Source organism: Bombyx mandarina, chromosome 22 (genome assembly GCF_030267445.1).
Source record: "Bombyx mandarina strain Sakado chromosome 22, ASM3026744v2".
Lineage (NCBI taxonomy): Eukaryota > Metazoa > Arthropoda > Insecta > Lepidoptera > Bombycidae > Bombyx > Bombyx mandarina.
In genome coordinates, this window is record NC_143228.1 from 9,227,151 (window position 1) to 9,253,387 (window position 26,237).

At 33.4% G+C, this 26,237-nt stretch overlaps 2 protein-coding genes across 3 annotated transcripts in view; both read left to right on the plus strand.

The window, feature by feature from the left end:
• Window positions 1-26,237, plus strand: part of LOC114244690 (uncharacterized) — a 41,058-nt gene that overhangs the window by 108 nt on the left and 14,713 nt on the right. The window contains exons 1-2 of one of the 2 annotated variants that reach the window (XM_028176575.2): window positions 448-775; window positions 7,332-7,383. In XM_028176575.2, coding sequence (XP_028032376.2) covers window positions 7,357-7,383 — 27 coding nt within the window. In that variant the 5' untranslated portion in view covers window positions 448-775; window positions 7,332-7,356. Of the gene's footprint in view, window positions 1-447; window positions 776-7,331; window positions 7,384-26,237 lie in introns of those variants that run through there. The other variant, XM_028176576.2, reaches the window with a different exon arrangement.
• On the plus strand, window positions 7,530-10,608 carry LOC114244692 (uncharacterized). The gene is made up of 3 exons (XM_028176577.2): window positions 7,530-7,995; window positions 8,719-8,754; window positions 9,171-10,608. The coding sequence occupies exons 1-3, from the start codon at window positions 7,939-7,941 to the stop codon at window positions 9,915-9,917; spliced, it is 840 nt and encodes a 279-aa protein (XP_028032378.2). The 5' UTR covers window positions 7,530-7,938; the 3' UTR covers window positions 9,918-10,608.

Sequence of the window (26,237 nt, forward strand, 5' to 3'; positions counted from 1 at the left end):
TGATTTAAGTACGGTCTGCAAGAAACTACCAATATAATCTCGTGTCAATTCCTATGATGTCACATCATCAGGTGATCAAACACGGTTAGACAGACAGGACGAAAACATAAATATTTGTTTCATTAACACTTTTCGAAGAACACACAAACCAGTTAGCAGTAATCCGTGTGCAGTTAAAAATGCTTTCCCAATTCAAGAGATTCAAAAATCGTTTGACCAAACCAATGTCATAAAATGTTGTTATATTATGGTGTTCTAAATTTTTATGCATTGCGTATTCAATGTAACTCTAATTCTATCCTCAGTTATTCGTATCAATAGTTTTCAGTAAGCATTTAACGGACGAATGGACAACAGTTACGTTTGGTTCACAAAAAAAATTCCAACCTTTGTATTTATGAATGAATCCTTGCAAATTGCGGAGAACTATCAGTGGGTGCTTTTGGCGGGAAACCGTAACGCAACCAGTCGTAGCAAAGTCAGCGCGTGCGCAACACGCGCTACTCACTACATATTTTACATTCAATGCGATCGCGAACTCGAAGTTTTGTCTCCTAGTATTTAAAACTTTTACCAATTTATTTAAATGGAAGTATTGAGGACGCAACTCGTTTCCATTGTAACGATTCTCTTTAACATGGTGTGAATGTACTTTGTTTGTTTACAAAAGGAGTGTTAGTTCTACTTTCTATAACTTCAAAAACAAAAGTCGGTGAATAAAATTAAAAAATAATAGGTCTTTATTTTTAGACTTGAACAAAGTCAGGCTCTAGAAGTAAGTTCATCACGTACATTTAAATAAATATCTAACACTTCTAAACTTAAAAATAATCTACATATAGCATTAACTTGACCTATGCAAATTAAAATACATGATAAATTAAATAGCAGATCCGATCAAACGGGAGTGGCCAAAATGCACTTTTACATTTGAGCGATATCAAGTTGCTTAATACTTTTGAAATAAAAGAACACTAACATAAAATCTAACATGCGCTGGTACACTAGAAATGATTTAAAAAATGAATAACTAATTGTGGAGACTATGTAAGAATATTTACATCACGAATAGCCATGACGCTAAGCTTTACTGACTTTTTTTTATAGCCCTTGTAGGCAGACGAGTATATGGCCCACCTGATGGTGAGTGATTACCAATGGGTCATGGGGAATGCCAGGGGCAGAGCCAAGCCGCTGCCTACCGTATAACCGACTTGCGCGTCTCGACTACTAACCCAAATTACATCTAAACCTCCGACAAGAGAACACATAATTCTCCCTAATTTTTCCTTCTTCTGCTAGTCCCAACACTAATCCTATTGATTTGAAATTAACTGACATTCATTGTATAATCTGTAATTAAATGACATAGCGCCTAATTTAGTCCTTTGTATTGAGAACACCATCATTAATCACAGAATAATGTAATTCAAATGCCAAAACGAATGTTGTTTTCATTGAATGAGATTAGAATTTTTTGTAAGTTTTTATTTAAGTAATGTGTAATTAGACGTACCTAGACTAACTCCAACTAAATTGTTAAATGATTTTTACCACGTTTCTCCGAAAATAACAATCAAAGGATCTTAAGAGAAGTTTGACAAAAAACTTCAATCATGAAAATATTTTCTTGTAAACTATGAGTGAGCGAGACTCTACAAATATTTTCAGTGTTGTTTGTACTGTTTGTTTTGTTAGTACAGTTTCAGACATAAGGAGCCAAATGCTCGATTTTGATGAATTATTGCAATGCCTATTAGGCATGCAATTTCAACTAAAGAAATAGTGCGTTATGTGCGCACTAAGTTTCTTTTACCTTTTTTACAATCCCCCACAACCCTATCTTATCTCTTTACTCTATAAACCTACGATTGGAGAACTTTACTCTTTCAATGTAACCATTTTAAATTTTCGGTGAGTAAATTCAGAAAATATAGATACGTGACAGAAAGATCGAGTGTAATCTCTTTTCTAGTTCTTTAAATAGGCAGGTGACCTTGCCGTTGTCTGGTATTCAGTGTTTAGCAAAGCTCATTAACTCAAAACATAAATTCAATTAACTACCTTAAAGCATCGTTGTACTTACCTCGCTTCTGTGGTAATCTACCCTGTTTATACATTTTAAGAAAATAATCTTTATAGTTTTTGTTAAATAATTGTCATAGCACCGCATGTTGTTACTATAAATTATTGTCATATGTACTGCACGATCTGAATTAATTATAACTATTTTAATGTTCTCATTTAAGTGAATTTATGTAATTCTTTTGAGAATAAAGAATATCTTTAACCCGAAAGCATGGGTTCGAAGTATCAATTATGTTGAATCACGGTTGCATCATTCAAATTGGAACATAAAACTACTTGATGGCAATAACGAAAGAGATGGCGGAATTAAAACGTCTTCAATTACAATAGGTTGTATATTGAGCAAATCACCAGTAATTAAGCAAATTTAATATTTTCCCGTAATTCCTTCGAGAATAAGTTTTATAAAAGTCTTTAGTTGGATATAGAATACAACTTTTTTTTTATTTTTTATTGCTTAGATGCTTGGACGAGCTCACAGCCCACCTTGTTTTAAGTGGTTACTGGAGCCCATAGACATCTACAACGTAAATGTGCCACCCACCTTGAGATATAAGTTCTAAGGTCTCAGTATAATTACAACGGCTGCCCTCCCCTTCAAACCGAACCAACATCTGGTATTTTGACCATTCGACTATTGCCTTATAGGTGATTCCCTCGTTATCGGATATGCAAAACTTTAAATCAACCTATTAATCTTATAATACTTATAAGAAACTGGTGGTAGGACCTCTTGTGAATCCGTGCGGGTAGGTACCACCGCCCTGACTATTTCTACCGTGAAGCAGTAATGCGTTTCGGTTTGAAGGGTGGGGCAGCCGTTGTAACTATACTTGAGACCTTAGGACTTATATCTCAAGGTGGGTGGCGCATTTACGTCGTAGATGTCTATGGGCTCCAGTAACCACTTAACACCAGGTGGGCTGTGAGCTCGTCCACCCATCTAGCAACAAAAAAAAAAAAAAACCTAAGCGATCTACATATTATTATTATTATGTTTAAAATTTTCACTTGTTACGTTTTCACTGATTGTTCGGTCCGTTGCTTCCACATTAAACAGACTAAGAAATTAAGTAACCACTTTTAATTCAAAGGAATACTTCCGTTAATCTAAAAGTGTGTTCATTACTTTAGAATAGCATTACGAACTATGAATAAATTGGAATTATATTAAAATTTGCAAAGGTTCAAGCCTTCGTCTGGTGTAGTGGTAAGTGACATGGTCACTACACAAGGGGGTCGCGGGTTCGAATCCCGCCAAGGCAAGATATTTGTATGATAAATATAAATGTATTTTCCAGGGTTATGGACGTATATTAAATATATGTATGTGTATAATAAAAATCTTACATTTATTTCCGTTATCTGGTACCTGTAACACAAGTTCTTTACGAACTTAGTACGGGACAAGTTAACGCGGCGTGATTGTTAGTAAATATTTATTTATTTATTTATTATATTATTCGTATAAATCAAAGACCTATTAAACTTACACTAATAATAAATTGAGACGAATGCAATTAATGTATTTATAATAAAATATCTGTGACCTCTCGCTCTGAATGACATCATTGCATTTAGTTGTCGCACTAGTCAACATGTTTTTGTAGCAAAAAAAATTCTACTGTTTATCGAGATTCGAGTTTCTTTCTAAAAGGATAAATTCTTAATGAATAACATCATCATTTCACACGTGCTATAATATTATACTGTTTTTATTTTATTTTATTAAATATAGAAGCTTATAAATACTCAAATACTGTTTATGTTAGTTGAAAATCAATGCTACGACATAAAACAGATATTATTGCTTTAATTTTTTTTGGTTTTTCATTTTTTATAACTAATATTTGGATGGAAGTACTTACTTTTATTTCGATGACCAACAATATTTTGCATCAACTTCCATCTAAAAATATTTAAATAACCATCTCATTTGTTCGTCTTCAGTACGCAGAGACTGAGTGATACAATTAATCTATGATCAAGATAATACAGCATAACTGAAATCAATAGCAAATGGCAAACCACAACTATAGTATCTTACGCAAAATATCGAATAGCTCATTTATATTTCCGGTATTGTAGGTTACTTAAACACCGTATTACGATTTGAATTATAACTAGAGGTCCCGCAGTAGTCGAAATTCGACTATAATTAATTGCAATTGTAAGTTTGTACACTATTATGATTGTATTTTCAATGCCAATACTACACTATAGAAAAATATTAATAAAGACTAACAATATTTAATCTGTTCTCAATTAGACAACAGACGTCAAGAACAAAAGTTTGACAATAAATAGTATGCCTGCGTGTGTGCGTCAAATACATGGTATGTAGTGTGTGTAATGTTTTCTTTATTGATTTAATGTATCCTATAAGCATTATTTAAAAAAAACTTTAGCTTTGTGCACTTCTTCTCTCCTCCTCCTCCTCGCGTCGTTTCCTCACTGCTGCACTTCTTCTCTATATTCTGTATAATTGTGGAAAATTTCATATTCCTCCGTCCACGCAATTTTCGTAAAAAGGGATACAAAGTTTTTGCTTCACGTATTAATATATAGATAGTATTAACGTTTTCGAAATTGAATTATAAAACAATAAAATTCTGCTTAATACTAACATTTTAACAATATAATACACGGGTACCAACCTAAGTTATTGATTAGCCCGTGTGCCAATTCCTTAACGATCCCGCTAATTATGTAACACCATGTAATTTACATAAACATTTCCCTTTGGTGCTGGATAGATATGGTAGCATTATTACGGACCGCTGTCGATCACGTTCCTTTCCTGAATCATTATAAAATACCTATTTGTTATGCGTGGAACGCGACCATTTTCACTATCGTTCAATGTCCCATTGTACTAACACTTTCTATAGTAAGTCCAGTCTGGACATGCGGAATATCAAAATAAATATTCATTCCGTTGTGTGTGAATGTGATGTCAGTGTTATAAAATTGTGTTAATCTATTGCGATGGCTTTTGTTTTAGTCGTCTACTTTCACGAAAATTTTCAATATTTTTTTTTTAAATATACAGGTAAAGCCAAAAACTTTTTCTCGAAAAGAACATTTCTTCCATCGGTGTAGGCAGGAACTCAAGCAATATTCTTTCCACTTTTTAAGTTTATAGCTCCACCGGTTTAGGTTGTGGGTTTGCAATCCGGCACGAATGACTTCCACAGTGACGGAATTAAAGAACGTGCAATAAAATAAAAATTTATAAATTTGCATAACTTTTAGTTGTGGGTGCTACGTTGTGCTTTATTCCGACTGGACAAAGTCGTGCGCTCCGATTCAGTGTAACTATTAATCAAATACAATTGAAATTTCAATATTCGAAGTGCATGAGCTCCAATGACTTGTTGTTGTCTGAAATAAAATAAATCATTTATTCATTCACTCAAATCATTCATTCATTGATTTATTCAATAATCACTTTACAGCGGGCTGATCGCGAACTCCTCTGTCTTGAACCAATAAATGTTAATCACAGTATTACAATTATAACAATTTTGAAACGCATTTCAAATTCGGAATAAAACACTATTCATAAATTATAACAAACTATAAATTAACTTTTATATTAAACGTGAATTAATGTAGAACACGTTTTCATGAAACATAGTCGGAACGCCTACCTAGCCAATTTATAATTTGCTCAAGCATTAGACTGTCAACAATTGACGTTTCAATGTCACAAAATTATGAAGGTAACATGCATTACACATGGTTATCATACGATGCATAATATCGCTCGATACAACATAACATTATCGTATTTAAAATTAAGCTAAGAAAATTCCTACTCGAAATAAGCACTTAGGCACATCAGTAGTCCTATTTTCCAAGGTATAAAATTCATGCGGCCAATTAGTAATTGCATTTTTAAATCTATATCCTTGCAATGTAAAATGTAAAACGATAGATTAATAATAATAAACAAAGCAGTATGTATGTATGTAAATACCTCAATGCTTCAATTAGCTAATTGTCATTTAGAATGAAAAATTAATATAACATAGGTCTATTGTTATTTTAAGAATGAAAAACAAAATTACCAGAAGTAGGCTCTGAATTAGAACTACTAAAGGAAACCGAGGAAAATTTAAATTAAAAAAAAATTGGGAGCTGCGTTTTTTATTAAAGAGTAATGAATATTTCAGAGCAAAACTTAAAGTTAAAGCAAATATGAAGTAGATTTTGTTCTTTCTAATATACAGCTTTAACATAACCTAAATTGTGCTTAATTAATTAATACCCCCTAACTAACCCTAACAAGGGCAATAAAAAAAAACTGGTTTTATGGACTGTTTGACGGGAACACGACGAATGAAATTATGTGAATTGTTTTATTTCGTTAATTTAGTGTTTCTTCAGGCTTAAATTAGTAATAACTGTGGTTAACTGTTTGTCATCTGTGAAAGTACACAAATGTGGGAAAATGAACTGAACCTTCACCAAAAGTCTTCTTCCAAAAAGTCAACTGTAATAATTTCAGTAAACAGCCACCATTTTACTGAAACTTTATTTCTCATCTGGTTATATTTCATTTCATTCCAATTCATTATAGTTTCAAATTAATTATCCTCGTCTTACTTCGCTTCATATAACAGAATATGTATTTGTATTTAATTTTTATAAACTCGACACTGGCAACAATGACCGCAGGAAGCTAATTGCCATAATTAAATTAAATAAGAAGTGGTCTAATACCTAGTGCTAAATGCCAAAATTACGGAATACTTAAATAAAATTTGATACCAAACGAAGTACTCTCAATCAACTCTGTGGTAGCACGTTGATTAATCAATTTTTTTCAAGAGAAATCGCGTTTAATGGTTATGTTTGGCACGTAATATTACATGTCATACCACTGGTTTCCTGTATGGTGGTAACCACTCACCAAGAACATTGACGAGCGCCCACACATAATTGATCATAAATAACCTTGTCGAATCAACAGCAATTGATCACGCACCAAATTAAAATTATTTTCCTTAGAACATATCACTATGATTGTAACATCGAACTGATTTGATTGTAAATCGGATTCAACAAATTCATTATTTTTTTGTATCTATCAGCAACTCTATTTTAGTTGCTAACGTTGTGATTCGTTGAGTACATACCTACTCGTAATTTACTAAGTTATATCATTAATACAGACTCAGTTCACAGCGTTATTTGAAATTAATCCAAATTTTTTATATTACAATTTTCTTTCGCAGATAATCCCTAAGTTTGTGATGAAAAATGCTTAGACAAGAACTTCTAGTGTTGGTGAGTACCTAATTCGGATAGAGCTGAGAAACGGAATTGGATTTGTACAGCTTTCAAAATTTGTTTTATTGATAGTATCCCTGATAGTATGTCTTTGTCTCATGCATTAAATATTTTCGGTACCTACAATATAGGGGAAAATCTTGGCTTAGAACCATTGAATTTTCCTATTATATTTATTTATAAGTCACCAACAAAATAAAAACCAAATACTATTTATAACATTTCCTGATTAACAATTCAAAATTGTTGAACATTCGAATACAAAATTTCTCTTAAGAATTAAATTTAAAATTTAGAAACACTACGACAATATATGCAATGAGTTATTGACAAAAAAAAAGTTTTATTACGCACAGCAAAAATAACACAAAAATTTAACTATCAAACTAGGTGTGTTTGAGAAGTAAAAGCAATTTGTTATCGGTACTGAAACCTTTTCAATTTATCCGCCCATTAATGCTCAATGAACCGGATAGTTAAAACATTATACATCGCATTGACTTCCTCCTCGTTGCTTGTTCGTTTCTTTCATGTACGTGACGTAATACTAACATGAATTTCACTTTTTTATGTTTAGTCATCGTTTTGTACTTTTGCGGCACCCACTCGGTGAGTTGCATTAAGCAATAACAAAGACAGGACAAAAGAGATCTACGAAAATATTGCTAATCAGTTTTTCAAAGACAAACGAACGGGCGGCTTATGAACGCGTTGGACTAATACGCGCACCGGTGTTATAATATAATAAAATACGAATTGTTTGATTATTTTTAAAACTGAAAATGAACTTATTATAAAAATGAAATAGTTTAGGATTATTTACAATTAATAGTTAGGATTTACTGGTGGTAGGACGTCTTGTGAGTCCGCGCGGGTAGATACCATCACCCTGCCTATTTCGGCCGTGAAGCAGTAATGCGTTGAAGGGTGGGGCAGCCGTTGTAACTATACTGAGACCTTAGAACTTATATCTCAAGGTGGATGGCGCCTTTACGTTGTAGATCTCTATGGGCTCTAGTAACCACTTAACACCAGGTAGGCTGTGATATTTTTTTTTATTGCTTAGATGAGTGGATGAGCTCGTCCACCCATCTAAGCAATAAAAAAAAGCAATAAAATTCTAAGCAATAAAAGAAAATAAAAAGTTTAGATTCTTATTTTGAGAGAAAACAGAGCTATCTAGATCCTCATGTCGGCGAAAACTAGACTTCTTTACGTGCTTATTTAAATGAATCGCTGTAAAGATACATGTGCTTAATGAACTTGAGGAGCTTTTGTTTGAGGTAAATAATTGTTTTTTGACTTATATTTAAACAATGCTTAATCTTTCAGCACTACAATAAAGACGTTGTTTGCATTAAAGATCAGGTATTTTCTTTTTTATTTATTTTTCTCAAATTATTCTTCATCTCGCCTCAATTATTCTTCAAACAGAATGTAAATCAAATCTCAATGTAATAGATTCAACCCCGGAAATTTTAATACTAATTAACATTGATATGCCATCTTAGTACACAAAATTGCATAAATGTTATGTACTAATATATTGAATTGTAAATAGTTACAATTCAATATATTAGTACATAACATCGGTCTTTAAGAAATTATAGACACCCCAATATAGGTAGACGTTGGAGGTGAAGCCCTCGTTCATTGCTATAATAGTGTGCCTGTCTGTCAAACCGGAAAGTGGGGCATACGGGCTTAAAATACGTCCTACCATCAGTGGACAAACCAGATCACATAGTAACAAATACCCTACAAAGCCAACCATAAAATTTCAGGGTCAAGAACCGCTTTGTAAAACCGTCGAGAGGCCAAACAGAAGACATGGAAATGGCATAAACAATAATATACCATCATACGATCCGTACATACCAAGATCAACAGCGATCGTTTACAAGTGCTCTTCATTAGAATGTAAACCGATTATAATTCGATCTTTAACTCAGTTGACTCCTAACCAAGACTTGAAGGCTTGTTTTACTCATAACGAAGAATACGTTTGCGAAACGATACGTTACGGTTATTTGAAAAACGTGGACAAAATATTGTTCTTATCGAGTATCATACGCAACAAAATGTTTTACAATGTCGATTGTTTACATTACTCAGATGGTAGGCGCGTGTGCCTTATGAAGGACGGTGTTGATTCATATTCAGAGTTAGTCGATTTTGGGACTATAGCAAGGCGAGATGCGCCCAATGTTTATTCGGAGGACGAGTTTATCTGCGAGAAAGATCGTAATAGAATTATTAACTGTGACCTTAATCTGAACGTTCCGTATCCTGGCGGTATTCGTTTGAAGAAATTCAAGTCTGTCGATGAAATAATTATGAAAACAGGTCCTTACGTTGTGTTACTGAAACCGAAATGTATGGGAGCGTGGTGCGGATACAGCGGTCGGGTGTCATTCACACGTAGAGCTTCTAAAAGATACGAGCCCCCAGGCGGAAAAACATACCGTTGTTATTATGCAAAAAATCAACAAATTTGCAAAGAATTAGACGAAAACGGACTTTTGAATTGATAATTCTTATATGTTTAATATTTAGCGGTTAGTAGCTAGTTTAGTCGAATAATATCTATGAAATTCCAAGTCTTTGATTGTTCACTTATCAAAAATACAAACCATTCGAATCAACAATATTTATGAAACGATTGTCCCTATACTTCAACTGGCAACATAGCTACAATATAACAATGAATATGCAATACATTAACAATTTTATTGTTTTCGTACACCTCATTACAATAGAATGAAACAACCGCGTTGTGACGTCCAGTACGTATTTGGGAGTGTATATAAAAGAATGTACATATTGTAATACTTGAGTTATTATTTCTGATGACGTAACCGATGATAGGCATAACGAGACCTGTCATAGCGCTTTCTTAATATCTCATGCAGCAGGTTGTAAGAAACTATTGTAAAATACGATTTAAATGGTAATCTAACAATTTATCAGCTGGCGCACGTGTCAAGGACTTCCAGCGTATTCTTTTATCGACGTATGAATATAATAAGACCAAAGATTTCACTTCCAAGACGTTTTTAATGAAAGGACGATTGACGACTATGTAGGTCGCTGCCATTGAGAAACGATCATTGACCAAATAACGAGGTTAAACATACGTGAACGATATTACGTTTTGAATGGTGCTGTTGGTCATTTAAATACGAACATGGGAAACAGTAGTATTGTCTCACATTATAACGAATAAATATGATTTTTTTTTTTTATTGCTTAGATGGGTGGACGAGCTCACAGCCCACCTGGTGTTCAGTGGTGACTAGAGCCCATAGACATCTACGATGTAAATGCACCACCCACCTTGAGATATAAGTTGTAAGGTCTCAAGTATAGCTACAACTATAAAGTTAATTATTTTATTATTATATTATTTATTATTATATTAGTAACCAGTTCATTATATTATTATTTTCTAACTATACATTAAACTATATAGTCTCGTTTGACACCGGGATGCGAGCACTCAGTGTCTTCATCATAGTATTTGAGCTACAAAACATAAACTTGTTAAACATTTCATAAATTTCATAACAATGTCTCATAAGATATTATTTAAGACCTGTCTTTATTAGGTAAATAGTGTACTATCGATATAGCAAATCTTTTTTAGACCGTTGCTAGAGCTACTACGATACACTGTATAGCCTAGATTGCATAACAAACTTCAGTATATAGATAGCTATAATTATATGTATATTCTTTTTCGATTAGTTAACTTCTCCAAGCCAATCCATATTGAAAAATATTATTGTAAAAACTACCAAACAATATCAGAATTCGAGCAAGCCTCACGATAAGTTATTTCATTATTGTCCAGTCTCAAATTCACGACACTGTATTCGCAAGGCGCACGTGACATAACTGAATCTTTAGTTCCGAGCGCTATGGATATTTTCGTGTTTCACAATACAAGGTACACGTCTACATTTCCTAAAGAGTGAAAGCAGTTTAATGCGCGACGAAACGCTGACTATTATAAAATAAAACAGGACTTGACCTGTAATGAAACTTGATTAAGAAGTTCATTTTCACTGGTGGTAGGACCTCTTGTGAGTAAGCGCGGGTGGGTACCACCACCCTGCCCATTTCTGCCGTGAACCAGTAATGCGTTTCGGTTTGAAGAATGGAGCAGCCGTTGTAACTAAACTTGAGACCTTAGAACTTATATCTCAAGGTGGGTGGCGCATATACGTTGTGTATGTCTATGGGCTCCAGTAACCACTTAGCACCAGGTGGGCTGTGAGCTCGTCCACCCATCTAAGCATTAAAAAAAAAGTCTGACCATAAATAATTTTACAAGAAAAATATCGGACAAGTGCGAGTAAGATTCGCGCTCGGGGGGTTCCGCGTGCTTGTGCTCTTCGTACACAAAGTAATCCTCCATAACTAATGTCATTCTTGTATTGCACGTGTGCCCCACATACAAACAATACAAAGTCTTAACAATTTTTTTCGTATGGACTTACAACACGTACCCGATGGTTTTAAATGCACTAAATTTCTAATTAAGGAATAATAACACACGCTACCTTTTCCAGGATAAAGAGTGGCTTGTGTCATATCTGGTTCACGTACTATGATCCGATTTGTAGATTCCTTGTTAGCGAACACACTATCATATTTATTTTAGGAGATAATACCGCTCAGCTTATAAAGTAACTTTACGAAAAATCATCCAAATCTGCCATTGTTTGGTCATTGAAGAAAATCATCCGAGTATAATTTTTTCTTCACATTATTTTTTCACAATTCACATATATTATTTATCTCCTCTTTATATATTCAGTAAGACAATAAGCAAACTAGGCTGTACGTGCAAGTTTTTAAATTATTGATCAACATTTTAACATTATGTAAGCATAAAGACCGAATTAATCTTTAATGCTCCTGAATTGTTGAGAAGTTTTAATTGAAAAAGGTTCTCATAAATTCAGCAGTATACAATATATGCAGTATTCAACTTCAATTATGGTTTGATGGGGTGTAATCTTACCCATCATCGAAAATAGAATTGTATTTATTCAGACTTTTTAGTCAGTCGGTTATGTAACGGCACAGAAATCGGAATCAGAAATACATTCTAAAAAAAAATACGTCCAATTTTTTAACCTCTTTATTCTTTTTTAATAGAATAATTTAAAAAAAAAAAGTTTGTCATTTATTTGTTTAAAAGGTTCGTGTAGGATAGTAGGTAGACCTTTTTCATTATTAGAATTTAATTTAGACATTACCATAATATTACATAGACGACAAGCACTAAAACTAGTATTAGGCAGTCATAGCTATTTCTAAACTATGAACCAAAGTGACCTATACGGAACCAGTTCTGTCAACTTCAAATAATATTAAGACCAAAGGCCACGTGATTAATCAGTCGGTCATCTAAAACCAATTACATAGTACACAAAAGCTGGACGATATGTATAATTATATTCAATCAAGAGATGTCGAATTTACCCATCTATAATGATTTACAAAATAAGTGATACTTAAAAATTCATGAGTAATTGCCGAACTTGCGGAGCGGAAGCTTGACTTGCTGTTACCTAGCTATTAGTAGATTTTATCAGCCCAATACTATGCATAACGTTTCTGGAGGGTAATATAAGTACCGACAAAACAAAAATTTCGGAGCGTTTTCGTAAGTTTGAAGAAATTAATTCAATGATAGAGCCCTTTGGTTAGTGGTGAGAAATGAGGAAAGAGATTCCGGTTTTAATGTTCCTTGACATTGGGTAAAATGTACCGGAGACCTATTCCAATTCTATCAAAGTTAATGGAGCAATCACTATTTGAAAACCACTAGCTAAAGCTAAGAGTAAAATATTGCGAGATAGAAAAGTTAGAGAAAAAAAACTATAACTTTAGATTATTAAGCACTTGAAAAAAATTAATAAAACACCGTAATTCGTTCCCAATATGGTTTATATGCAAAATGCAACATACCAATAAAGAACTAACGCGTTTTTAGTTGCAGAATATTTTAAAATTTTCTTACTACATGATATGAACAGAGGATTGCACGTTTTTGTTTATCTCAAAGTCTTGAGAAGGAAAATTTTGAATAAAAGTTGATAAAATACATACATACAAAATTTAAAGTTTAAACATCATACTACTCTTAACCAAATACAATGACTGCTAAGTAATATTAGTAAATAAAATTTATTGGTAATTTCAATAGAATTAATTTTCTTAATATCACAATGACAATAGCATAACAACTGCATTTCCCAGAGATTGCTCACCAAACTCGGAAGTCGATGATTGAAACGGTAGCTGCAAACAATGGAATAACTAATGAGATTAGTGACACTAAAAAACGCTTGAAAACATTAACAATTTATAAAATGTAGAAATTGCATCGGTTTTTATCTATTGTAGACACAATTAAAAAGATTTCCACAGTATAATCTCGCATTTTCCGATCGACATTAAATTCTTTCAGACTTTTCGAATACTACACAGTTTTCGTGGTCAAGGACGATTCAAGTTTATTAAATGGGTATCGCATGGGTAGAATGTTTTCCGTAAAACTCTCTACTCCAAAAAACATAAAACTGTCAATTTTTCTCATGATTGATGACGTCATTAAGCTGGAGTACCCGATAGCCACTTAACTCCAATTAGAGATTGAGCACGTTTAACAAACTACTCTAGAATATTTGGTTGTTACAAATAAAAATACTGATAGTATAAATATACTTAAAACAAGTTGAGTTGATTGAAAGATAATTGAACTCAGATTGATTACGGGAAGTAATAAATCAGATTTCATAATAATTGTGAAACGTACATATTATGCTGATTTGCGTTGTGTACATAAACGGATTTAAATGTTTTGACTGATTAAATTTGTTTTTATTTATTTATTATTGTTAACATAGAATAGAAACACAATCATAATTTGCATCTGTGTTTGAACTATGGAATATTACTATCTAGACCAAAACTTAACTGAAATTCATGGATTGCTTAAAAGTGACAATATGTGAGCTTAAAATATTATAACTAATAACAACTAACAACTAAATTATTGAAATGAATGTATTAATGTAAATGTAATGAAATGTTAAATGAACGATACGTTATTTAGTGTGTTAGAATATTTATGTGGTGGTAGGATGTCTTGTTTGCCGCGAAACAATAGTTCGTTCTAATTCCGTAGCATTATAGAAATTAGACTTAGAACGCAAGCCCCAAGTCGGTAGCGGCATTTACTTTGTTGATGTCTATGAGGCGTAAGCTTATCACCCGTCTAAGCAATAAATGAAAATAAAAAGGTTTTTTTTTTATTTATTTTTTATTGCTTAGATGGGTGGACGAGCTCACAGCCCACCTGGTGTTAAGTGGTTACTGGAGCCCATAGACATCCACAACGTAAATGCGCCACCCACCTTGAGATACAAGTTCTAAAGTCTCAAGTATAGTCACAACGGCTGCCCCCACCCTTCAAACCGAAACGCATTACTGCTTCACGGCAGAAATAGACAGGGTGGTGGTACCCACCCGCGCGGACTCACAAGAGGTCCTACCACCAGTAATTATGCAAATTATAATTTTGCGGGTTTGATTTTTATTACACGATGTTATTCCTTCACCGTGGAAGTCAGTCGTGAACATTCGCTAAGCACCTAACGATATCGTTAGAAAAATTGGTATTCGCCTGTAGGATTCGAACACCTGTGCATCGCTAGGATACAAATGCACCAGACGTCTTATCCTTTAGGGCCTCGACTACTTCACACGAATGCACCGTACGTCTTATCCTTAAGGCCACGATGAAGTTGTTGATGTTAACCTATGAAGTTGCCATTCTAAAATATTGGACATTTGAAACGTAATTTATGTATGACTGACAATAAATTCTAAATTCAAATGAAATGGAAATCCATTAAAAAAATCAGTTGTTTGTTTTGTTTTCATTATATTTGTATCATCAATACGGACACTAAACATACTCGTCCTATGGAGTAACAATGGGATATGAATTAAGTCGCGGTAGCGATGCCGCACAAACAGCTCTCAAGATTAATGAAGTATACGGAGTGAGCACTACAAACGAACCCATGACTCGTTATGCACCACGCATTTACGCTGTAGATGTCTATGGGCTTCAGTAACCACTTAACATCAGGTGGGCTGTGAACTCGTTTACCCATCTAAGCCATAAATAAAAAGGTACCTATTATTTACACGTCTATAACATCGCCATGAGCATTTTCAAGGAATTGAAAACAAAATGACGCTATAATAGGTTTATTTATAATGTGGTATTCTTATCTTATGTGATAGTTTTTTTTTTTTTATCTACAGAATATCTGTATAGTTTCTAAGGCTTTTATAATTATAGAAATCAAATTAGAAAAAAAAGATATTTTTTGCGTATTACCACGACGTCTTCAAACTAGAGTCTTCCTGCCTACTTTTCCTTATAATTCTACCCAAAAATGAACATCCGGACGAAGCATACGTCATCAAACCTACATGACCCGGTTCATTTCGCTACACAGAATTTATCAATAATGTCATGTTGTAAAAATACATCATGACGCAATTATTAACTTGAGCGGAGACAGCATTAATGAAAAATAATTAATGTTTTTTTATAATTTCTCCTAATATGCCGGCGGTAGTTAAGGTGCGGCAACGTTAGATTATTTTATAATAATGTTGTTATTATGCCATACCAGAATCAGGTATTTTGAGCCATGCTACTTAATAGCGTCACGCGTTAAAAGATCGTTTTATGACCAGCGATTATTTACTGTGTATTACACGTATTTTGTTTTTTGTTTTTTTATCTATTACAAGGGAAATTAACAGGTTTGTTTACAAGATTGTATTCTATTGAATAGATTACATAATATACTTTAATAGACTCTAAATCCATGGTCGATTATACCAAGGAGGTTTTCCAGAAAAAACAAAAAAACATTAATGGAATGCCGTAAGTAATCCACACATTACTGACAAGCAAACAAAAATCGCCAAACAAAAACAAATCGAACGCCATTTAAGATCATTGAACACATTAAATTGAAAGTAATCGTCAGTTGCATAAGCGTAAAAACTCCTAAGGAATTGATACGAAATAGTCGTGTCCAATAAACGAGCTTGTCTGAGCAGTGAGCAGAGCAACACTTAGCGCAAGTGGTCCGCAATGAGACAAAGAACGAATGTGGAGCAAGTTATCGAACGGACTGTCCATTACGTAATGCACTAAAGGTAAAGTAGGGCTGTCATGTAACATTTAATATATTATAGCTATTACATTTAATTAAAAAATCTGTTCTTTGTATTTAAATAAAATTTATATGTATAAAGAATCAGAAACAAGTCAAACAGAAACAGTTTTATTTGATATTTTATTATATTGCTATAGAAGTTTTTGTGAGGTAGTATATCGCTAAATGATCTACTTTCGGTCTTCTATTACAAGTACTATAAGCTTTTCATATATCATATGTATCAGTTTATATTGTATTGCAAATAATAACGATAGATATAGATAGGTAATTCTTTATTGAAATACCACAGGCCAAAAACTAGTAGTAAACTTTAAAACAGTTGAAAATGATACAAATGGCGCTCCAATAGCTAATGCTCCTCCCTAATGATTCAATTATTTGCAATGATCAACCTTATGCTAGATATTTTGCTAGGATCACCTATTTTAGCGCTGTGAATATCACATAATGATGGTCAGCCGTTAGTTTATAGATATGCAGTTCCAAAACTCATCGAACTAATACAATCTGCAAAACATTTTCCGGATTAGTATCAACACTTAAATTTCCTGCCTTAATCCCTAAATCTCCAATCTTAAACAAACTATGTTATTGTGATATTACAATCATAACTGAGACTCTGACCTGAACTCAATCCGGTAGTAGTATTTATCAGTATTTCATAAAATAGTAAGCAGTATTTACGTTAGACTAAAGAGTATCTTGTTGTCCGCAAGTAGGTTTACTCAACAAATAATGAGTAGCAAAAATGAGATCAAATAAACTTACCTACTACTACTTTGGTTTTTGACAGCCCTAAACCGAATATTTTTTACAAGTGCGCACCGCGACCGTACCTGTTCTGGGAACTCTCGTGTTGTCTATTAGAACACACCCACAAAGTTTACATAAATCGTATCTTTGGTATCCGTTGACCTACATACTTCCACATTAAACTAAAACACCGGATCATATCATTCACTTTCCAGCAGAAACTTCATTGACAATAACAGGTGTTCCCCAGACGAATTAATGACCTCGTTAATACCACGATTGAGTAACGATTGAGACATGAGGTCGCTGTTACAAATATTTCCATGGTTTGTAGTTTTCTTTTTGTAATTCGATCGTGACTCACCATAAACCTACACATTCATGGTACATACATAATAATATATTTTATGGCCACATTGCAAAACTTCATAAATTAATATCGTTTCAAAATATACTTGATTTTGGCTGCATTATTATGATCATTGGTGTTTCGTAAAGTACCGGTAACATAAACAAGGTATATTTACGAATATTAAAGGAAGTAAATATAATACCTAGTATTAAAAAAATACTTCAGAGTACTTACACAGGAAATGTAAATGTTAATGTCAAATATTACAAATCGAAAGTTATTTGAAAAATGTATATGTAATTCCTTTCACATCGGCAAAAGCAATTAATACAAAGCCCTTTTACCTTATAATAAGCTGTCAAATAAAGACTCATAAAATTGCTAGCTTCCTTTTCTGTTTATTCTATAGTACCTTTCACAGATACCACTCACAAGACAACGATGCAATCATTGCTCAATTAAACCCAGAAACTTTTACTATGTGGTGTGTTTCTTAATGCGGACAAGACTGGGATTACCAGTGATATACGAAATAAATACCTACAAACATACATTTTGTGCTATGCTTTACAAAGCGAGCACTTCCCGTGGAATCTTACTCACATCTCTGGGCCGTGACGGCTTAGTACCAGCTAGTTCCATTTGACTACCCAAAGAAGAGGGTCAGTTGGATTGTCTATAGTTTGCATTTCATGGATAATAGGAGATTTTTGGGAGTCTATGGTGTTTTCTGTGTGTTTCATATCGTATATTCTATGGGAGGGTTTTCCGAGGATATTTTTGAGAAGATTCCGTCTTTGGCTTTTCACTATCACACCACCCGCTACCGGGGCACACTTTACCCCTATTAGCCGGAAACAATTTATTCACTGACAGTTCATTTTCAAACAATATTTATGCTGATCCTTCCTATCCTATCCTTATTTAGACTAGCTATCCTTATTTAGACTTATCCCGCTTTGGTATAAACTTTACTCCAAGCTATTTCGTGCTGTGATGTGTTTTTTTTATTAAATCGAAGTGTCCTCAGCGGTGGGCTATTGCTCTGGACATGCTGAACCACTCACCATCACGTGGGCCGGGTGGTCGTCTGCCTACAAAACGTAACCTTGATAGTCAATTAAAAATAACGCCTTATCAGAACAGATTACGATGTCTCATCGCAAACAATAAACAAAATCGAATTAGTTTACAAGATGTGTAGAAGGTACGGATTGTAAGTACACCATAAAAAATGTTTACTAAGTGACAAAATTGTTGTATTTGTGTAAAGCTGTCATAAATCGTGAACTGAAAATTGTGAACACGCGAGTTTGTAGCAAAATGAATTATCAATTTAGTTACGATAGTAGGTATACATAATTTATATGTATAATCAACGTTAACCGATATCTGGCTTAAACACAGGCTAGTATGAACGAGAGTTACTCATTTATATCGGAGATAATATGTTCTGTATCGGCAGTAGATAGCAGTTTTTTAATGCTAACGTATTGTATGACAGTAATAAAAAAAAACTAAAATCGGAATAAAAATATATTCCAAGTCTAAGAACAGATTCTTCTCAGGATGTGGGTCTTATTGAAATGGGAACTAATATTAACATTAATATTCACATAATTTATAAATGACCAAACTTACTTAAAATAAATGATTTTTCCTTCCTGCAATTAATTATAGACCGCTTGCACTACATAAGACGTGCATACATTTATTGTTTATATTCGTCGGCTATTAACCTAACATAATAACCACTGTCGTTTCTTACCAACGCAACGCCGCCTTCAGAAATCATATTATTCATGGTAATGAAATCTTAGTACAAAAACAACTGAATTAAGTGAAACGTCAGTTACAATAAAAAGTTGAGTTTTCTCATGGCCACTACTTTTTTTGAAGAAACTTTAATAATAGGTCGTTACGACTTAGCCACATCATTTCGGGCCGGTCCGAGAATAACATAATGAACGCTAACGTCATCAAATGAATATTCCAAAATGTTAACTCAATTTAATTGTGGAAGTTGCCTTTTATAGTACTCATTCGCCTTTGTTTGACGTTAATTAACTCACATCCACTGAAACGAAAACACACTAAAACTAAATTTCGCATAGTCAAGAAAAATAGCATTAAAAATCACTTTATCCAGCAGTTTTAATTAGAAACTAAATTACAAAACATTATGTTAAAATGAATACGAAACATCAAATGAGCGTACCACGGAAATACATAATACAGATGAAGTAACGCTTACGTATGACTACATGTTATTAGTAAATGTGTATAATAACATTAATAACTTATCTATATATTAAATACGTGAAGCAAAAGCTTTGCAAAAACTCTCTTTTTACGAAAATTGCGCGGACGGAGGAGTATGAAATTTTTCCTCGCTTATAGAGAAAATAGAGAAGGAGTGCAGAATGCTAATATTTTGTTAAATTATGCATAAAAGATACATTAAATAAATAAATAAAAAAGAATTACACACATCATGTATTTGACACATACACGCATGCATACTATTTGCTTATTTGTCAAACTTTTCTTATTGCTCATAGTCTGTGGTCAAATTAAGAATGCTATAAATATTGTTTGTCTTTATTAATATTTGTCTAAAGGGTAGTCTTGGTAAAACCTGTTATTATAGAAGTATAATAGTTAGTCTTTGACAATAGAATCATAATAGTGTACAAACTTGTAATTTCAATTAATTATAATCGAATTTCGATTACCGGGGGACCACTAGTATTGTTACTTGTTTCATATTAAATTTGCACTTGAAATAGAGTTGACGTTCTTATATGAATTGAAAGCGATGACTACAGCTGCTGTCGCATGTCGGTCTAGGTCGTGAAGATACAAATTTACAAGTCACAATCGTTAGCGGCATAACTTTGCACGAAGTAACGGTTATGTTTTCTTACTTCGACGCCTGAGAATCTTTAGCTTATTTAAAATGCTAGTCGGCATATAGATTGTAGAACTGTCCGTGATCTAATTTGTAAGACACCCGGTGTATTGATTGAGAGATGCGACGATTATGGTATTCAAATCCTGAATAAAAGTACTAAATTTTATGAGTTGCTCATCTAGCGCAAAAAATAAATATTTAGTATATTAAATAGGTTTTAGAATAAGAAAGCCGATATGACAAACATGCACCAAGAAGTTAGAGAAACGTTGCGGTATTGAAAAGAGACTTGTTCAGTACTGTAATGGACACGATTATAATACAAATACATCTGATCATATATTTTATTATTATCATATATTTTATCATTACCAATACACTGATCAACTACGCACTTACTTACAGTGGGAAAAATAATTTTTTTTGTCTTAATAAATTAACATGGTAAACTCAGGTTTGTAATGCTAATTTGTGTGGGCTATTTCATTGCGTAACTATGTAACAGCATCCAAGTGGTAATAATGAAAAAACTAGGTGCTCAGAAAGAATGCTGACAAGGTCGACCGCACTACTTGTAGTACGATTCATTCATTGCAAACACAATCTCAGCATATCTTTAATTTAAATACTAAAATATAATGTCATATGAAATATGGTCTTGGCTTGGGACATTAAAACATACTAAACAGAAATAAGTTACCATTTAGATTACATATACCTATATATGTTAGAAGATAATTAAAGATTTTATTTACAAATATGCGTTGTATTTTGGATATTTGAGCATCAAATCGGATGATTAAGATGTGAGGACGAATTTTTGATGATAAACAAATTAGCCTAATTTACTGTCAAACAAACTTTTAAATGAAGAGCAGAATTAAGTGGAAACGCGGCCATTCCAATAATCAATCAAGCTTAAACGTATCTGACAAAAACGAAATGACACTGACTACATTTAAATATTGAATTAAATAAACACAATAGTTTTTTAACAATTTAAAATCAATGACTGTAATTATTAGGACATGAAATGCTCATTACTCATGAATCCAAGCAATTACTTCAATGTGAATTATTGCTGAGTTACCGCTTTCGTGTAGCATGCGACATCTTGACGAGACAACAAATTTGTAATTGGGTATCATCACGCTATTTGAATAAGAATGAATGTTAATTACGTTGCCTCTGGCTATGTGTTATGTGAACATAAGCGGATCGACTCAATTAAGTCATCGCTTGTACTATTGAATCGATTTAAATACTAAGAAAACAAATTAGCAAAGAGTTATTTCTCTTTGAGGATTTAAAAAATGCTTGTATGCGCTTAAAGTTTCTCAAGGACGTCAGCAATACCAAAGTAGAAGCTGATTCTTACAAAAGACAAGCCAGACTAATTGAAATTAAGCCTCAACGACTAATTGAAATCCGATAAAATCCACTTTTTAATCGCTACACATTCAACGACCTTAAACACAAACACACCGAGCCGCGAATACCAAATCTCTTTCAGAAAGATTACTGACCTCCGATTCTAGGACCCCATGGTATTGCAATCAAGGTCACTAGCCACTCGACCGACGAGGCGATTGTTGAATCTGTTTTACAGCCAAATAAAAGCACCAACAAACGAAGTGTGAAAACCACATGTCTTTATATCGTTCGATTACACATCAACATATTTGTGAAATACTATATATTAAATTAAAAAAATACGATTGATAAAATTTTATACACAAAAAATCAATGTCACTTGGAGGATCCTAACGAAATCTCATATATACGAACTAGTTCTGGCATTTAAAAGTTATGATAGAAGAAATAATGTCACATATGTATGTGTGAGCCCAAAAAATATTACGATCCTTTTTGGGCAGCCGTGTTAAAAGCATCAAAAGCCGCCTTACCCTATTTGTCAGTACCAAATCAGTTTTTGCGAAACAAAAATCTTTTATAACTACCAACATCAAGACATACGTTTCCATGTGAATAACTTCCAGATAATTGAATGAGAACACGAAAATAGTTTTCGCCTTGGTCTATTGCATTATTATATAGTAGAGTGCAAACGCCTAGCCAAGGATCGCACACAATAGATTATTTAAGCAAGGTCTCCGCCGAAGTACCCACGTTTGATAGCGGGTAAGGCGACAGATGCAATTTATTATCACCCACATTTGTCAAATACTGGGTAAGCAGCAAATACGCGTGTTCAATTTTGTTTATGAATAAAACGTTATTTCTGTTTTTGTTGCACTTAATATCTCGAATTACATTGTCGTGAGCAAATCATTTTACATTTATCACTTAACTGATAACTTTGATATGAATCATATGGTAATACGTTAGATGGAGCTCAAAATAATTTCTAAGCCACACGTGTTTAGAAAGTTCTTATTCCTTTAACGTGCTTACAATTGAGAGATTATCGTTATTGTTTTAAATATTTGGCATTGAAAATCAAGTGACGTTTGTTCGTTTGTTTATATGGGCATCATGAGCATATTACCTTTAGTTGAAGAAATTCTACACAAAAAAAAACTTACAAAACGCGCCCGGTGTAACAACAAAATAAAATTATCAACATCGTCCGCCCACAAAAAAATACTTGATACAGGCGAGTAATGTTGCAATCGCGACTCATATAACAGGCATGTTTATTTAAAAAAAAAAGACTATCACTGTAACAAATCAGTCACGTTTGGGACAATAAAAAACAATTGCATCTATTTCAGCCATCTGGTTGAAACAGACCGTGATGCGATAAATCAGAATCATTTTAAACAATGCAATCAACGTATGTGAAAAATATTACGTGAAACTTCATATTCCTAAACGCAAGGCTTCCGTCGTGACTCCGTAATAATTCAATGTCATTTCGAACTGATAATTAATGCGTATATCAGCAAAGGTGAAATTTAAGTGTAAGATGTATTACATGCAATAAAGTCAAGGTAGCAGCGATTTGCTACCGAAAAACGTAAGAAAATGTAAATAGCAACGCTAATAATAATTATAAAGGCTATTGGTACGGTAGTTATATATTATTAGTTTTGAATATATTTTTAGTTTTGAAGGCTACTGCTCGGTACTAATAATAGGTAATAGTTGACCATTCAGAAAACTATTAATAATTATTTTAAGTGAACACTTAAACTGATTTATGTTTTTGTTTTTTTTTATTATGTTTGTTTTATTTATGTTAAATTATTTTGATTTGACTTCTTGTTAATAAAAAAAAAAAGATTTTAAGTGAACACTTAAAATTATATAGGTATGTATACAAGTCATTACAAGAATACTACTGTGGAAAATTGAGGATATAAAGTTATTGCTTTAACAGATCAGGGTCAACTTTTTAAATTTGTTTCATTGACTAGGGCGTTAACAAACCAAAAGATTTACAGTATAAATAGCTTGGAATAATATTATGGTTATCATAATGCTCAGATAGCAGCATTTAATATATTGGCGATAATTTGAATAGAATAGAACCTATGAAAAAAAAGTGCGTGCGTACAAAGTACACATTATGTCAGAAGTGAAAGTTTTTTGGCGAACTAATTTATGAGTCTTGTTTATATTTATACAAATCTAAAACTTTAGATTTCCGAGACTTAGAGGAAGGGAAAAAGAAAGATATGTTCCCGCCAAAAGTCTGTCAAATGTCAATCTCAAACCTCAGTGTTGACAGTCACATTATGTTTAGATTTCTATATTGTAAATGACTAATATTTGGCCAATTCAATTGACTAATTTAATTTCATGCTATTTGATTAATGTTCCAAATTCTTTTCATTTCATTTCATTTCAATTCCTATTAACATTTTTCACAAAAAAAATATAAAATATTAGGCTGTATGGTATGATACATTGGCCTTTCCAGTTGGAAAAATACAACAACTACTACTAGTGACATTTGACAAGTACTTAATTTCCATCGTAGTTTGACGTCACTTCCGTTGCATACCTTTTTTTTTTTAACGCTGGCGAATCCATTTTCGGATACCCGGTCGAGGGGAGTAACGGACCGGGTTATGTCGGACTCCGGCGCCTCCTGAGAGGAAGAAGGGGAGAAGAGAAGGGCCGAGGTCCTTCACCTCCCCCAATTTCTCAATTGCATACCTGCGTGACGTTCTGTAAAAATTTTACCCTCATGCGCCTAAAGAAGTTTCACTTCAAAAACCCTAATAGTCTAGCCAATCTATTAGGCTATAGTTTGGCGAAGTCCCTGGCATTGCCCGCTTCCTTGATGCTACAACACAAGTTTTTGCCTTTACATTTTGTGCCCTTATAATAATAATATAATGCCTTTATTTCCCGAAAATTTTACATTTTAAGCTAACAATTTTAAGTAGACTAAAAAATAACTGAAAACAATAAAACAAATTAAAATAAAATATAAAAAATAAAATCTACACTTCTACTACAGAATGTCTCTGATCTCGGTGTGTATTTCGGCAAAGGCCTCCTCCAACTCTTTCCACCGCCTTCTGTCTGCTGCTACTCTAACCCAAAGGGGTCCACAGGTAACTTTTAGTTCGTCCTCCCATCTTCTTGGTTTGCGACCTCGGCTCCTCGCTCCATCGCTGGGGTACCATACTGTCACCTGTTTGCTCCATGTTTGTGCCGTTAACTTATAAGTAAACAAAATCCATTTAATAGTTGATCAAGTATTGCCTAATAGTATCGGAATATACGGTGTCAATAAAACTAAAGTAATGTAACAGTCGTTCTAAAAACCAGGAAATTTTAAATTATATTGCAAAACAATTTACATTACGTGTATCCGCAATTTTACGCAGCAATTTTAAAGGTTCTGCTATATATTATTCATTAATGAAATCGTTTATAGCAACCACACAACCTTTCGTAACATTCTGTGGGCAAAATACCAAGTGTTCAATCTTAGACTTAAGTTACTCTGTTTCCTGCTACATACTAGATTTAAGATAGAAGTAGGTAGTAAGAAGCATGCGCTTGGAATGACGTCACATAATTACGATCCAACTAATGCAATAACATCAAAGATTTCAACTTCCGATAGCGTGGGTGAAAGCGGCCACCGTCCTGCCAAGTGGTCCTCTCGTGTCCCGATTTGGAAACCTGCACAAGCTTCTGTCGCAAATATCTCATGACTTTCCGAAGAAATCATTGCATAGTAAGCATTCCGTCAACGTCCCGTTGTCTCTATTGAGTATAATTATTCATAGGTCACAGAAGCTCACGTTAATCCAAAATCTAGGGCCTTATCTTGATCCAATGATTCAAACGGAAATTTCATGGTATAATCTCGTATACAATCTATCGTGATGCAACACCAGAACAAACTATAAAGTAGATTGATGTATGAGCTCTCTGCTTTCCGATTATAATTTTTTCGAAAAATTTTCCGAGTTTTGCCCAGCTGGACATCTCTGAATTAGAAAGCGTGCTCTTTGGACACATGCCAAAGTGTCTCAGTTAGTTGCGCAACAGGCTGGTTGTATAACGACAGTTGCAATACATGCTAATGTATAGCTTCCGAACGAACATGTCAATTCAT